Source organism: Strongylocentrotus purpuratus, unplaced genomic scaffold (genome assembly GCF_000002235.5).
Source record: "Strongylocentrotus purpuratus isolate Spur 01 unplaced genomic scaffold, Spur_5.0 spur5_scaffold_19, whole genome shotgun sequence".
Classification (NCBI taxonomy): domain Eukaryota; kingdom Metazoa; phylum Echinodermata; class Echinoidea; order Camarodonta; family Strongylocentrotidae; genus Strongylocentrotus; species Strongylocentrotus purpuratus.
Genome location: NW_022145604.1, coordinates 16,504,799 through 16,520,829, shown reverse-complemented (window position 1 = coordinate 16,520,829; position 16,031 = coordinate 16,504,799). Strand labels below are relative to the sequence as shown.

General features: G+C 40.2%; 1 protein-coding gene across 1 annotated transcript; it reads left to right on the top strand.

Annotated features, from left to right (window-relative positions):
* The first annotated feature begins 4,512 nt into the window (after positions 1-4,512).
* On the top strand, positions 4,513-9,966 carry LOC100888953. The gene has a single exon (XM_003728309.2). The coding sequence runs from the start codon at positions 4,513-4,515 to the stop codon at positions 9,964-9,966; it is 5,454 nt and encodes a 1,817-aa protein (XP_003728357.2).
* The last annotated feature ends 6,065 nt before the right edge of the window (positions 9,967-16,031 follow it).

Sequence of the window (16,031 nt, the reverse complement as noted above, 5' to 3'; positions counted from 1 at the left end):
CTTGAAGAAGCTGAAGACCTTGGCGAGTTTGCCCAGTTCTTGACTCAGTATCGTAACCAGGTGGAGAGTCTTCTACATCTCATTAGTTCATGTCGATCAGGGGACTGGGAGGGCTACTTGTCATCACTAGAAGACCTCACCAAGTACTTCTTTGCTCGTGATCTCCTGAACTATGCTCGCCTGATGCCAGTCCATCTCGCTCAAATGAATGCCCTAGAAGAGGATGATCCAGAAACATGGAATGCCCCCAAGTCTGGAGACTTTGTGGTGGCAAAGTCAGAGATACCCTTTTCTCTTCTCTTCACTGATCAGGCTCTAGAGCAAGAAATCAAGAAACCAAAGGGGAATGGTGGGATGGTTGGACTCACAAGAAATGATGCCGTTCTGGACCGACTAGTCACTACCACACCTCAACTTGCTGCTCTGGTAAATCATTACCTCAATGACTTCCCAAAAGCTACTGGAGCTTCGGTGAGGAAGGAGCATCATCAGCTCTCAGGAGACATTGCAGTGAGGTCAAAGAAGAATGCTCTGAAACTACGCCACCTAATCGAGCTGCACTGCGGAGTCAATCCTTTCAAGGAGAAGACACAATTGAAGAGTCTGGTTTCATCGGCACTTGTGTCAAATGAGGCGAAAAGTGACATTCTCCACTTTGCAGAAAAGGGCCAGAAGCGCTTTAAGGAGTGTGTATCTGATCGTTTGCTTTCATCATCAACCCTCTCGGTGTGGGACAAAATGAAGAAACTGAAGCTGAAATCCTTTTCGAACTGGATGGAGAAAAGGAAAGTGCGTGTTGGAGACAAGGTCATCAAGTTGCGGGAGGAACTTGCTGGGAAGATTCCTTATCATCCAAGGCAGCCACCTAAGCTTAGTTCCTAAACAATAGGTGAATATGAAATGTCAGTGGTTCCCCGTTCACTATGTGCTGTCGATGGTTCTTTGTACATCCCAACAGACAAAGCAAGTCTGATGCATGCAGTTGAAGATGCAAAGGCAGAACCTCCCGATGCTGTAAAACAGCCTGATGTCGTGGAGGATAATCATTCAACTTCCCCACAGGTTGAAATGATGCAGGAAGAGGTTCCGGTTACCGTAGAACATGAGATAACGCAGGTTCCTTCTGGAGCAGCCCAACAACCTAACCTCTTGCATGATCTTCCTGTCAAGGTGCTGATAATTGACGTCATGGGTGTACTTCAAGGCATGAAAAAGACACCTGCCATGCAAAAGATGTCAGACCTGCAGAATGCATTCAACAGGCGCATCGAAGGGATGATGGCTAGCTATGATGAAGGTCGAGTTGTGTTTGATCGATAAAATTATGGAAGAGTCATTAAAGAACAAGACTCGACAAAAGAGAGCAACTACATCAGTAGAATACGAGATACACCCAGAAATGAAGCTCACAATGTCCATCAAGGAGCTTCTATCTTCATCGTCAACCAAGAAAAAGCTGACGTGCCTGTTAGGTCAGGGGCTGCTTGATAACTTTTCACAGAACACGGACAGCCCTTTCAAGCTAGTGGTTGTGTATGATACCTTCATCAAGGGACATGATTTTCAGGAGGCGCACACACATGAAGAGGCTGATACCCTGATTCCTAATCAAGTCCTTGCCTCTACTGCTAGTGGTGTCTTGCAAGAAATTACTGTCTGGTCCTCTGACACTGATGTCCTCCTTCTCTTAATTCATCTAGCATCTTGTGGAAACGATGCAGTGCCCACTTCTCTACAATTTTCTACAGGCAAGTGTACAAAGAAACGAGAAATAGATGTGCTGGAGCGGGTTCAAGTCATTGGACATTGGACAAGGCCTCCTTGGACTTCATAATTTTTCTGGTGCTGACTGGGGAGGAAAGTTTGTTGGGATATCCAAGAATACATGGATCAATGCCTACTTAAAGCTTGATGATGATGATCCTGCCATTATCTGCTTCAAAGAACTGAGTGAGGGTTCCATTCCAACTGAGCTTAGCAGTGGAGAGCTTCCAACACAGGTGAAGGCACTAGAGCATTTCATATGTCGTGTTTACTGTTCATCAGGTACAACAACCCTACCATCGCTCAGATGGGAACTGTTCCGATCAAAGAACCTGGAAGGTGAGATGTTACCTCCAACTCGTGTCGCATTACTACCTCACATCCTCCGTGCCAATTACATCACGATGAGAGATAAATCATACAAGACTAACTACCCAGTGCTTCCTCCTATCGAAGAGAATGGATGGTATTCAGATAATCGAGGATGTCTTCCAGTCAAGTGTCTTGCGCTCCCTGCACCACGGGCAGTACTTGAGCTCATTAAATGTGGCTGCAAATCAGGATGCAAGGGACGATGTAGCTGCTCCAACAACGATTTGCCCTGCACTCCTCTCTGTAAACGCTATAGTGGAGACTGTGAAAACCGGACAAGGGAGGATGCTCCAGATAGTGACAGCGATTGACTTTTACTGGAAGTCTGATGAACTTTCCTGTTGTCATGGTAACCACGAAGTAGGTGGTTACCCCTTTCCTGATTTTATTTTATGTTTTGTTTTTAACTGGAAAATGTTTCCAAATAATTCTTTGATTTAGATCAAGATTGTGCCATATGTACAAGTATTTCGGAACAAAATAGCTCAACTTGTTTCTGTTGTTTTGTTTTTTTCTCCGGGGCGGGGGGGGGGGGGGGGGGGACCATATCAACAAAACAAAATGCACATTTTCGGATTATTTTGCATTTGAAAAAAATATTACATATATAATTTGTCAACTTTCTGATTGACTGATGCAATTACAGTGCCTAGAAGTTGATATTTGAGAATTTTGTTATATTATCATCTGAAGGCGCCATCTGGTGTTTAAGTAAGTTATTCATTTGATAGAATACTAAAATAGGGATGATTTTTATATTAACAGCCTAAAATAACAAGTGTTAATGACATGTGATAGGTTTCACAATTATTCCACTGTATAATAACACACAACACACAATAATGCCATTTCCACTTATTATTTCAAAATTCTAGCCCAAAAGAAAGAAGAAGGGCACATTTTTAAGGAAATATTTCCCAGTTTTTCACAATTTTTCGCAAATTGCGCCCCCATAAGGTCAAAGTGAAAAAGTTTTATTACGCAATATCATTAAAAATGAATCCGTATATACCTCAGACAAGTTCACAGTGAAATTGGCGAAAAAATATATGAATTAGGGTGGAAGACACCAAATTTCCCTATTGCGCTTTATATATGCAATTTTGGCGCCCCAAATGGAACCCCCCCCCCCCCCCCAGGAAGTGAAGGAGGGGTCTCAAAATTTGAACCCCATCATTTTTGGCCAATTGGGACCCTTTTGAAGCCAAAACAGCCAAAAAATCAATTTTGGCAAAAAAATCCTACGGGATTACATACCATACCGCACTATCATGCAGAGACGTAATAAGTCGGGAGGGGGTAAAAAACTGAACTTTGCCCCTATACTAACCCCCTAAGAGCCCCTTCACAAAAAATCATGGGAGGGGGGGGGGCAAAACTAATACTTGACCCCCTACCCCCAAGGGCCCCCTCACAAGAAGAAGAAAAATGCATGTCTTTATTTTGCATATTACAAGTGCTCTAAAATAAAACTTAAAAGCATTTTTAAATAAAGAAATTCTTCCTAATTGGTATAGCTATATACGCTCCCTCGAATATATCAACTGGCTGGAAACCCAATCAAGCCGATCTAGCAATTAAGGTAGGGGCCAAGAAGTGGATACATGTACTTCCATGGCATTTAGCAAGGGTGAGAGCTAGGGAGCAAATATTGTTTAAGTTGATTTGGATGCTAATTTTATGAAGTTGGACAGAAAACCTATTGTAACTTCCAAACAAACCAGAACTTGTGAAGAGCGCCACCTTGTGGCGAAGTTTAGACACTGTATATAAAATAGGGCTGACGATATGAACCCGGGAAACCGAATGGTCTTTCAACCTTCTTTCTCTGTCTAGAAAGTGCTCTATTTACTTGAATACTGGACATGAATCATGGGATAGGTCACTAGAGAACGCATTTGTTTGCATGGAGAATGTTTCGATGAGAAGAAAGCAGAATTAAAGTTTGTTTTAGACAGATTATAACCAGTTTTTCATCGATTAACCTGTCTTAGTTGAACTGTCATTACTGTGTAGCTGTATTGAGTAAGTGCAATGCACCGTGACAATTTGCTAGTATTTACACCTGAGATACACGTGAGAACTTATTACGAGGTGAATGACCTTTGCGACATGTGAGTGTTGTGGGAGCAAAGTAAAGAGGACAGAGCTGAGAAGCGTATGGAGCAAGTCAGATCACGGGTTCAAATATTAAGGCGCCAGTCAGACGCATGAGAGAACAAGAGAGATTTTACAAGATGGCAATATCTAAATTATGGCACCTACATTAGTTGAAAGACCTAGCTGTTTCACTGCTGATGAGGTCCAAGGTCTATGTGCGTGAAGTCACCTGAATTCTGAATTCTGAATAGAGAACGAAACCAAGTAATAGATGTCATGGATCCATACTATGCACCCTCACAGTTGAATGGGGAAGATGTAAGGCAAGAGAGTTATCTTTTGCAAGATGAAGATCCTTTTATGCCCCAAGGCCAAGCATCAAGTTTGGAGAGTGAAGATCAGCATGTAGCACAATCAGGAAATAGGCCTAGAGTTATTAGACCTAACATGGCTGCCCCAAGGGAGAGTCCTGAGAGTATGAATGGAACAACAGACCATATATCTGCCGCTGCTGGAAATATGATAGACCCAATGATAATTTGTATGCAGCAGCAAAACCAACTTATGCAAATGTTGGTTCAGTGCAACATGAGAGCATCGTTGCCATCACCACAGGTAAAACCATTTTGTGGTAACCCACTGGAATACAGGTCGTTTATTAAGTCCTTTGAGCATGCTGTAGAGTCCAAAACTGCAGATAACACGGATCGGCTGTATTACCTGGACCAATACACTAGAGGGGAAGCAAACTCCATTGTCAAGAGCTGTATGTATGGACCAAGTGAAGCAGGCTACCTAAAGGCAAAGGAGCTGCTAAGGAAAAAGTTTGGAGATAAACATAAAATAATGGAAGCTATGATGAATAAAGCTTCACAATGGCCTGAAATCAAGTCAGAAGATGGAGAGGAGCTTCACAAGTACTCCACATTCATAACTGAGTTGCATAACATGGCGATAGATTTGAACATGGAATTGGAAGTGAATCACACACAAAATGTAAAGATGGTCATAGGAAGGTTGCCTTTTAAGTTGAGAGATAAGTGGAGGTACAAAGCTGATGACATTGTAGAAGAACGGCAAAGGAGAATTACATTTGGTGATGTGCAGGCCTTCATTGCCAAACAGACCAGGATTATGACAAACCCAGCCTACGGGGACCTGAAATACACACAGTCACAGAGTCAGGGAAGAACACCTGGAAGGCTTGGAAAGTCTGCAGCTCCACATAAAGCCAGCCTTAACACGGCTATGAGACAAGACACAAAGACAAGTGGCAATGGTCAAGAGTTTGCACATACAGCCAGCAATGACACAACTATGAAAGTTGGAATAATGGAAGGAGGAAAAGAAATCTGCACTTTCTGTAATGATGAGAGCCACCAAATCGAGGAATGTAAGATGTTATCATCACAGCCTTATGATGACAGGATAACCTTCTGTAAGAAAACTGGGCTATGTTTCAGCTGTCTAAAGAAGGCCAGGCATATTGCCAAAGATTGCAGAAGGAAATTAAAATGCAGCAAATGTAACAGACTGCATCCGACAGCATTACACAGAGACTGGAAGGGTAATTCTAACAGTAACAGTCAAGATAGCAACAATGCTGACAGGCAACATGTCAGACTGCAGCCCCAAGAGGCAGAAGCATCGTTAACCCCTTCAGTAGTGACACAGATAAACAATCATGAAAATGATGATGGAAATGTAGATGATGGCCAACAAGCAACGGCAAGGAATATCAAGTGCAGTTATATTGATTCCAGAGCTGAGTCAGCTGACGTACTACCTGGAATAGTCCCAGTGCTGATTCGTTCACAAGACACACAGGTCCAACTGAAGACATATGCATTGATTGATTCAGGAAGCAATGCAGTATTTTGCACGGATGAATTGGCAAGAAACCTGAAGGTTAAAGGGAAAAAGATGAACATTCACATGTCAACCATGACAGATGAGAAGGTGGTGTCAAGCCATATCATAAGTAATCTGGAAATTACTGATTTACATGGACAGAACAGCATAAACCTTCCTGAAGTATATGCTCGAGAGCAGATACCAGTGTCAGAAGATGACATACCAAGAGAAGGAGACCTCGTGAAATGGCCATACCTTCAAGACATCCAGCTACCGACCTCAGATGAAGATGTGCATGTTGGTCTGTTAATAGGAAGTAACATTCCAAGGGCCATGGAACCAGTCGAGGTCATAAATAGTGAAGTACCTAACGGCCCTTTCGCATGTAAGACAGCTCTTGGCTGGATAGTGTACGGAGCAACTAAGGATCAGGCCAAGCAACATACAATTCATTCTCACAGAGTAAAGGCCAAGACAAACATAGATCAACAACTCGAAAGTCTGTTCAATCAGGACTTTAATGAGAGGATTATCAACGACAAACAAGAGAAGTCGCAAGAGGACTTGTCCTTCATCAAGAAAGTTGAAAAGTCAATTAAGCAGCAAGATGATGGACATTTTGAAATTGGTTTGCCTATGAAAAGAGAGGAAGTTAAACTTCCTAACAATAGGAGTCAGGCAACGCAGAGGGCGGCTCACTTGAAGAAAAGGTTTGAGAGGCAGCCAGATTTCAGACAGGACTACACCGAATTTGTGACCAAGATGCAGAACAAAGGTTATATGGAGAGGGTGCCCGAACATGAAACCAAGAGGGATGATGGCCGTGTTTGGTATTTACCACACCATGGAGTCGTACACCCACAGAAGAAGAAACTTAGAGTCGTCTTTGACTGCTCGGCCGAATTTGGAGTGTTCTGTCTCAACCGAGAGCTGTTACAGGGGCCGGATCTAACTAACACACTGTTTGGAGTTTTGACAAGGTTTCGGCAAGACAAAGTGGCCTTGATGGCGGATATTGAAGGCATGTTTTCGCAAGTTCGAGTACCCAAAGACGACAGAGATCTCCTTCGCTTTCTTTGGTGGGAGAAAGGAGACATTGAGCAGCCCTTGACTGACCATAGAATGAAAGTACATGTATTCGGAGCAGTATCATCCCCATCATGCGCTAACTTTGCGCTGAAGAGAGCAGCTCAAGAACAAGCAGACAGTTTCTCAAATGAAGTCACAAGCACAATTCAGAAGAATTTCTACGTAGATGACTGTTTGTTCTCAACTCCCAGTGTACAACAGGCAGTTAAATTGGCAACAGATGTAACAGCTGCATGTGAAGGGAGAGGATTTCATCTTACCAAGTGGGTTTGTAACGAACCAGAGGTAATGAAGACGATTCCAGAAAAGGAAAAGGCAAAGAGTGTTCAAGATCTGAGCTTAGACAACAAGAATCAAGTCACAGAAAGGGCCCTTGGCATCATATGGTCCACAAGTGAAGATACATTTGGTGTCAAGATAGATCTGAAGGCCAAACCGCTGACAAGAAGGGGGATTTTATCCACAGTGAGTTCTGTGTTTGACCCTTTGGGCTGTGTGTCACCAGTGGTGCTGCCAGCAAAACAGCTCCTACAGACATTGTGCAGATCTCAACTAGGATGGGATGCAGAAATTCCAAGTGAGCTGATGAGGAAATGGCTACAATGGAGGACTGAGTTACCAAAGCTCATGCAATTCAAGATGGATCGATGTCTGAAGCCAGACGGCTTCGCACCACAATCAGTCACCCTGCATCATTTCTCCGATGCGAGCGAAAAGGGCTATGGTGTTGTCTCATACCTCAGATGGGAAAATGAAGACGAGGTACAGATGAAATTCGTAACAAGTAAGGCAAGAGTGGCACCATTGAAAGAGGTGTCCATTCCCAGAATGGAGTTGACAGCAGCGAATGTAGCAGTGAGGATAGACCACATGATCAAGCAGGAGCTAGATATTCCTATTGAGGAAACATACTTCTGGACAGATAGTCAGACTGTACTTGGATACATCAATAACAGTACTGCTAGATACAAGACTTTCGTGGCAAATAGACTAGCCGTGATTCGTGATGGATCAAAGCCTTCTCAGTGGCGATATGTTGAGTCTTCGCTCAATCCAGCAGACATATGTTCGAGGGGAATAACAGTGGACAAGTTTCTTGAACTTGAATATTGGAAGGATGGACCAGCTTTCCTTCGGCACCCAGAGAAGGAGTGGCTTGCAACGAGTGAAGTCCCTCATTGCAAATTGATAGATGAGTTGGAAGTAAAGAAATCCTGCCTCGCCACTGAAGTTACCCCAGAGAAAGAAGTGCCAAACCACACTCATGAAGTGATTCATCACTACTCAGACTGGATTAGGATGAAGAGAGCAGTGTGTTGGCTGAGAAGATTCATAAGATGGATCACATTGAAATCTGAGGCCAAAGATGTGTCCGAAGGTGACAGTTTGAAAGGACGGATTACACTCCAGGAAATGGACGCAGCTGAGATGGTGATCCTGAAGGTTGTGCAAAAGGAAAATTTTGCACAGGAAGTCAAATGTCTGGAAAGCAAGGACCCCTCTGGGGTACAAAGAGGAAGACAGAAACCAGGAGTGAAGAAAACCAGTCCAATCTATAAGCTTGATCCAGTGCTTGATGAGGGACTGTTAAGAGTGGGAGGAAGACTCCAGAAGAGTTCCCTACCAGACAATGCAAAGCACCAAGTAATTCTCCCAAAGAAAGGGCATGTCTCAAAGTTGATCCTGGAGAATCTACATAAAATGTCAGGACATATGGGGAGGAATTACATGCTGTCCAGCCTTCATCAGAAATACTGGATGCCCAGTGCCAATGCAGCTATCAGGAGAATGATCAGCAGCTGTATTTCTTGCAGACGCCATAGAGCTAAGATTATGCAACAGAAGATGGCAGATCTGCCAGCTGATCGAGTGAGACCTGATGAACCCCCCTTTACGAAGGTTGGAATTGATTACTTTGGACCATTGGTGGTGAAGAGAGGGCGATCAGAGGTAAAAACATATGGAGTGATGTTCACCTGCTTAGCTATCAGGGCAATACATATAGAGAAGGCCGAGAGTCTGAGCACTGACTCATGCATTGCTGCCATTAGGAGATTCATCGCCAGACGGGGAACAGTAAAAGAAATGAGGTCAGATAATGGCACAAACTTGATCGGAGCACAAAGAGAATTAAAACGTGAGATTGAGAACTGGAATCAGGCTCAGATCAGTGATGCTATGTTGCAGCGCAACATCCAGTGGACATTCAACCCTCCGGGTGGCTCCCATCACGGTGGCGTGTGGGAGCGTCAAATTCGTACTGTGAGGCAGGTGCTCTTCAACTTGGTTAGGCAACAAAGACTGGACGATGAAGGTTTACAGACCTTCCTGTGTGAAGCTGAAGGTATCATCAATGGGAGGCCTATAACCAAAGCCTCAAATGACCCCAACGACTTGGAAGCATTAACGCCAAACCATTTGCTTCTGATGAAGTCCCAACCAGCACTACCTCCGACAATAACTAGAGAAACTGATATCTATGTAAGAAGAAGATGGCGACAGGTCCAGTACATGTCGGATCTGTTCTGGCGCAGATGGACGAAGGAGTATCTACCCCAGTTACAGCAAAGGCAGAAGTGGGTGGAGCCACATCGCAATCTTCAGGTGGACGACTTGGTGCTCGTGGTAGATCAGACAATACCACGAAACTCTTGGTTGCTGGGCCGAGTTACTCGAGTACTTCCTGATGCTGAGGGCTTGGTTCGAAGAGCAGAGGTGAAGACGAAATTGGGCATCTATTTAAGGCCGATCAGCAAGCTGTGCTTCATATTGGAAGGGGACGCGTAAGCAGAACGAGTTATTTGACACCCACTGGATCAATGTGAAATCGTTTTTGGAAACCATTTGTTTTGTGAATATCGAGCTTGTGAAATTTGAAATAGAAAGAGAAACCGCCACAAGTTTTTTGTGAAATTAGAAATGGAGATCATTTACCTTTTCGCAATGGAGGAGCTTAATTGTTCGCCAAATCACCTTCACACCTTTGAAATTGATATTTGTTGATATTGGAGCCTACAAGTGAAATTTGATCTTTTTTGTGAATCGCCTGTATCACCGCTCAGCTAAAATTGGATCAATGTGAAATCGTTTTTGGAAACCATTTGCTTTGTTGATATTGGAGCCTATTTTAATTTTGATCTTTTTTGTGAATCGCCTGTATCACCGCTCAGCTAAAATTGGATCAATGTGAAATCGTTTTTGGAAACCATTTGCTTTGTTGATATTGGAGCCTATTTTAATTTTGATCTTTTGTGAATCGCTTGTATCACCGTTCAGCTGAAATTGGATCAATGCAATTTGCCATTAATGAAAACAAATATGTTTTGATTTGCAAAACATAATTGTGAAAAGGAAGCATTTCTACAACGTTTAAAGTTTATAAAATTGGTTTTAATACCACAAGGAATTACATTTGAAAAGCCAGTTGTGCCTGGATTTGGATATCATCACGTTTGTTTTGAAATTTGATGCCCATCAAGAGCTCACTTTGATTCTTTCGCGAAGAGAGGAGCACGTTTATCGCGATAGGCTCAAGTTTACATGGAGAGACTGAAAGTATGTACTGTAATCCTGTGCATATGGAGCCATAACATTGAGGTCTGATAATATTAGCGAGCCAAGTGGACATGGACATAATTGTGCTACGCTTGTTTGAACAGAACTATGAAAAAACTCTAACAGAAGACTGAAAGAAACTCTGTTTAAGATGCATGAAAGTTATAATTGTTTTTTGGAAACAAATTTGTCTAAGTTTGGTGTACTGTACCAATCCCATCATTTGTTTTGATGTAAAGTTAAAGAGCAAAAGGAAATTCATATAAGTGCATGTCATACAAGTTATTTATATCGTGCTACATTTCACAATAATTGATTAATGCTTGTAAGATTGATTTCTTGTTGTTGCTTGGAAACAGGTCTACTCGTTTTTCAAAATTCATGACTGACGTATTTTGGAATGAAGACATTTCTTAATTGCTTTTTGAGTATTTTGGGGGGCAAAATTTGGAAAAAATGGCAGTCACTAAAGAAATTCTGGTATTCATGTATAACCACTAAAATATAGAGTATCAAACAGCTAATTGTCAAACATACCAGTACAGTATTTCATTTCGCTTTGGTTTGTCAGTGTACTTTAAATATCTTTAATCAAGGAATTTTCAAGCAAGTTGACAGACATTTTGAGGACTAAATGGAACATCCTTTTTTTTTGTAATGATAATTTGTTCTGTTTAATACAACATGTGCATGATTCTGATAAGTTGTAATGTCTTTGAAGTCAACAGACATATTTTGGAAACCATGACAATAAGTTTAGAAGGTTGGCAATGTTCTGTAAATCATGATTTGGGTTTCTTGATGTGTTGCCAACATGAGGATTGTAAGGGTTGTTTTTCTTTTTAAGATTCTGGGTATTAAATGCCATATGCTCACAGTAAAGGCAAATGCAGTGTGTATCTGAGTTTTGAATCAAAAGTTATATATTCAGACCACAAGACATTACCAGTTGTCTTGAAAGTGTTAAGAGGTGTTGTTTTTTAACGACTTTCATGTTGTTCAATGCAAAGTGCATGAATTTAATTAAGTTGAAATTACAAAAATCAAGGTGTTTCATTATGCAAACGATAAAGACAATAATATTGCCATTGTGTTATGGTATTTTGCTATAAACATGAGTCAAAAATTATTACATGCATTATTGTTTTTTGAAACAATTTTTTTTTTTTTTTTATTGATTGTTTTTTATACATGCCATTTATTCTTGGTAGATATGTTATAATGTTAGATGTAACATGACACAGAGATAGTTAAGAAAATATTCTTGGTAGTTTTGATTATTTAGTACATGTATTGTTTCATTGAGCCTTGTATACATGTATGTCAGGTATGCCAAATAAAAAATAGCATCCGTGTTGTTACGAAGCGAGTATTGGCTTTCGGTTCATAGAAAAATTGCAGCTATGTTGTAAGTTGTTATTCGCTCTATTGTGAGTGGTATAGATAGATTGTGAAGTTCCAATCATTTGGCAGGATGAACAATACGTGTATACCAAGGACAGTTGACACTTGACAGTTTTATCAGTTTAAAAGCGTTCTGTATTTGTTGTTGCGAAAAACCTTTTTTAGGAAATCAGTATCACCGTCACAGTTTGTGACTTGCTTTATTGATTATCACTGTGCATTACATGAGTAATTAGGTTTTAGTTATACGCCGATAGGCTACAGTAATTTGTTGGTAGATTGATTAGTGAGCTAGAGATTTAGGATCATTTTATTGGCATTTGTGTTTGAGTACATTGGAAGCTCAGTGTAACAAGGTCTTTGGGGCCCTTAATTCCCAAGTTTTGACAGGCATGTTGTTTTTATTGGACTTCGTTCAACCGAGTTTCCGTTGTATGTTGATGTTTATTGATTAAGTGTTATAAAATGGTAATTTCCAAGTGATTTATATTGAAAATTAAGGGGCCGGAAATGTAACTTCCAAACAAACCAGAACTTGTGAAGAGCGCCACCTTGTGGCGAAGTTTAGACACTGTATATAAAATAGGGCTGACGATATGAACCCGGGAAACCGAATGGTCTTTCAACCTTCTTTCTCTGTCTAGAAAGTGCTCTATTTACTTGAATACTGGACATGAATCATGGGATAGGTCACTAGAGAACGCATTTGTTTGCATGGAGAATGTTTCGATGAGAAGAAAGCAGAATTAAAGTTTGTTTTAGACAGATTATAACCAGTTTTTCATCGATTAACCTGTCTTAGTTGAACTGTGTAGCTGTATTGAGTAAGTGCAATGCACCGTGACAATTTGCTAGTATTTACACCTGAGATACACGTGAGAACTTATTACGAGGTGAATGACCTTTGCGACATGCGAGTGTTGTGGGAGCAAAGTAAAGAGGACAGAGCTGAGAAGCGTATGGAGCAAGTCAGATCACGGGTTCAAATATTAAGGCGCCAGTCAGACGCATGAGAGAACAAGAGAGATTTTACAAGATGGCAATATCTAAATTATGGCACCTACACCTATACTTCTACTACTACTAATAACAAAAACAATGTTGACAACGATGATGATAAGGCAAGACTTTCCTAAATTCAGTCGCCCAATATCACTTAAAACAGACACTCATTCAATCAAGATCCACATTATCAATGTTATTTTTGAAAGGAAAGGGTTTCAAGTAGTGGCACTGATATATCTCTTTCATGTTGCACTTCAAATTTCCGAATCCCAAGAACAATATGTTCTATTTTGGGGTAATTAAACTATACAGGCATTGCCAAATGAATAATAAACTAATCCCTCCATCACATCTTTCTTCAGACAAGTCATCATTTACGGTACATTAAACGTACATTACAAATACATGATTGTTTGTCTATGTAAGGTAGCCTTCAGATAAGCCAATTAAGACAGCCTACAGAAACAAAAGCAAAGTCAGCCGAATTATGTCAAAGTGTTTTCATTTTTATTATGCAGGAAACTCTTGTAACTAGTTGTAAACAAGCAGAGAAACGTTAACTGTACTGTAATTTCAATACTTTTTTTTTTATATTACAATAAATAATATACTCTCCTTACATATCAAGGTACATTCATTTGTAATTAATAATTTACACATTCTGTAATAAGTCGATGGTAATGAATATTGCTCTCACTCCATGCTTTAAGAATCACTTGTGGTAAAAAGAAATATCAATTGGCACATATTCTCTGGATTTCAACTGGAATAAAATATATTGCTCACTCGAAGATAGTTTATATTAAAACTTTTGATTAACTCTTGGGAAAAAAAAACAGCATTATACCAAACAATTGTTTTAAATATTTGGTTTTGAAAATAACTTTATAAACGCTTTACAGATTAAAAGCAGAACATTTCTATTCATTCAATTTGAGTGAGATTAAGTACATTCACCTAAATTAGTTTAAAATTGTGTAAGAAGTACCTTCTTATAGTAAGTACCTACTTACACAAATGTATTTCAGAGATATGTAGAACTGATTATCAATGAAATATAAACAAGAATGTTCTTCTTCACCTTCTCCTCCTCCTCCTCCTTCTTCTTCTATATTTATTTCATCTAATTTGGAATCCACAAACTTCCTTTTTTTGCCCCATGATAGCCCCTGTATAGGTTTGGTCAGCACCGCCCCCCCCCCCCCCCCAAAAAAAAAGGATTGCAAGGTTCTCTTTAACTTTAGTTCATAAAAAGCAAGATACTGGCAATTACAAGCTGCTCTAAAGATTTTCTCTGGATGTGGAGTATTAAAAAAGAAACATAGTACTATCAAAATGCAATAAGTTTAACTTCATAGTACCATATCAATTCAAATTTTTTTTCTACTAGAAGTCTAGAACCAACATCATCTTTTATATTACCTTATAAATTCATCAACATAGAACATGAATGAGACAAGCTTTGCATAACAAGGTATAATTGCATCAGTTTAAACAAAATTTAAGTCAAAAGCACTTCAGGAATATCTAACTTTTCGAGCTAAATTGATTTAATATATATAATCAAACACATTTCATACCATTACCCTACTGCTATTCCTACTGTCAACAAATTGTTGATACTGTATCTACAGGCAGTCTTTCAGTTTTTTAAGGCCTGCCTTCATCAGCTTGAGTTTGCCAAATAACCTGCTATTTTAACTATCCAGATCACAAATTAGCCAGCATCCTCATCAGCCCACAGTTGCAAATAGCGGATATTTGGTCGAAAAAATAGCCCAAGAAATCTTGTTCTTTTTTCTAAAATATACCGATATTTGCGAAATAGCTGGCTAATTTCCTCTGGTCCGATCTAGTTTTAGATGAGCATATCGGTCTGGTGACGACGCAGTTTTTGAGCTTCGGGATAATATCCCTACTCCCTAGTCTGAAAATAGCGGGTTATTTGGCAAACTTGAGCTGATGAAGACAGGCTTATTGAGCAAGCTTTCACAGCAGAATTCACAATTAATGCACTTTGAAACAAAAATAAATCAGTGGGACTTCATCAACCCATTCAGGACTACTCCAAACATGGCCTACCAAGAATTGGAGAACTTTCAGTTGGGTGTTGGAACAGAAAAATATTCTCTGAGGAACTTCCTTCCAAATGGCAGATAATTCATAGTTTTGCAGGCACAAAACCTTCTCAGCTGTACGAGTGTCCAAACTGTAAGACCATGCTGACTGCACGGCCTACTGCACTTCATAGAGTGGTGAAGTGTGACGTCATCAAAAATCTATTTTTAGAATTTCTCAATTTTGTCTTCATTTTCCAAAAGAGCATCAAAAATAATGTCTGAATATCGAAAACCAATTGATTATATTAAGTATTGGCTGAGATATGACCATCTGAATAAATAGATGTCCTATGGGAACTCATGCAGTGTTATAGTGCTCTGGTTCATAACATTAGGAACCAGAGCCCTATAACACTGAGTTCCCATTAGACCTATATTCACTGGTTTTCAACATTCAGACAATATTTTTTATGCTTGGAAAATGAAGAAAAAATTGAGAAATTCTAAAAATAGATTTTTATGATGTCACAGCTTCGGTAAGCTATAAACTTTTTACTATACATGTAGCTGCCCCTAGCTGACACAGGCAGAGACTGACATAGTAAGCTCTGCTCAAAAATGTATTGTATTGTGTTTTAAGTTGTCAAATTAGAGTCTGTGCCCGCAAACTGGATGTTTGACATAATACCAGTCACGCATGAAACCAAACCTCTAGATAATGATTTCTCCATTCGGGATATTGTAGATGGTTGAATTTCTCACGAAAATCTGATGGTTCGCCGAGTCCTCAAATCTCATATAACAAACATATCATTCTCTGTCTGTGCT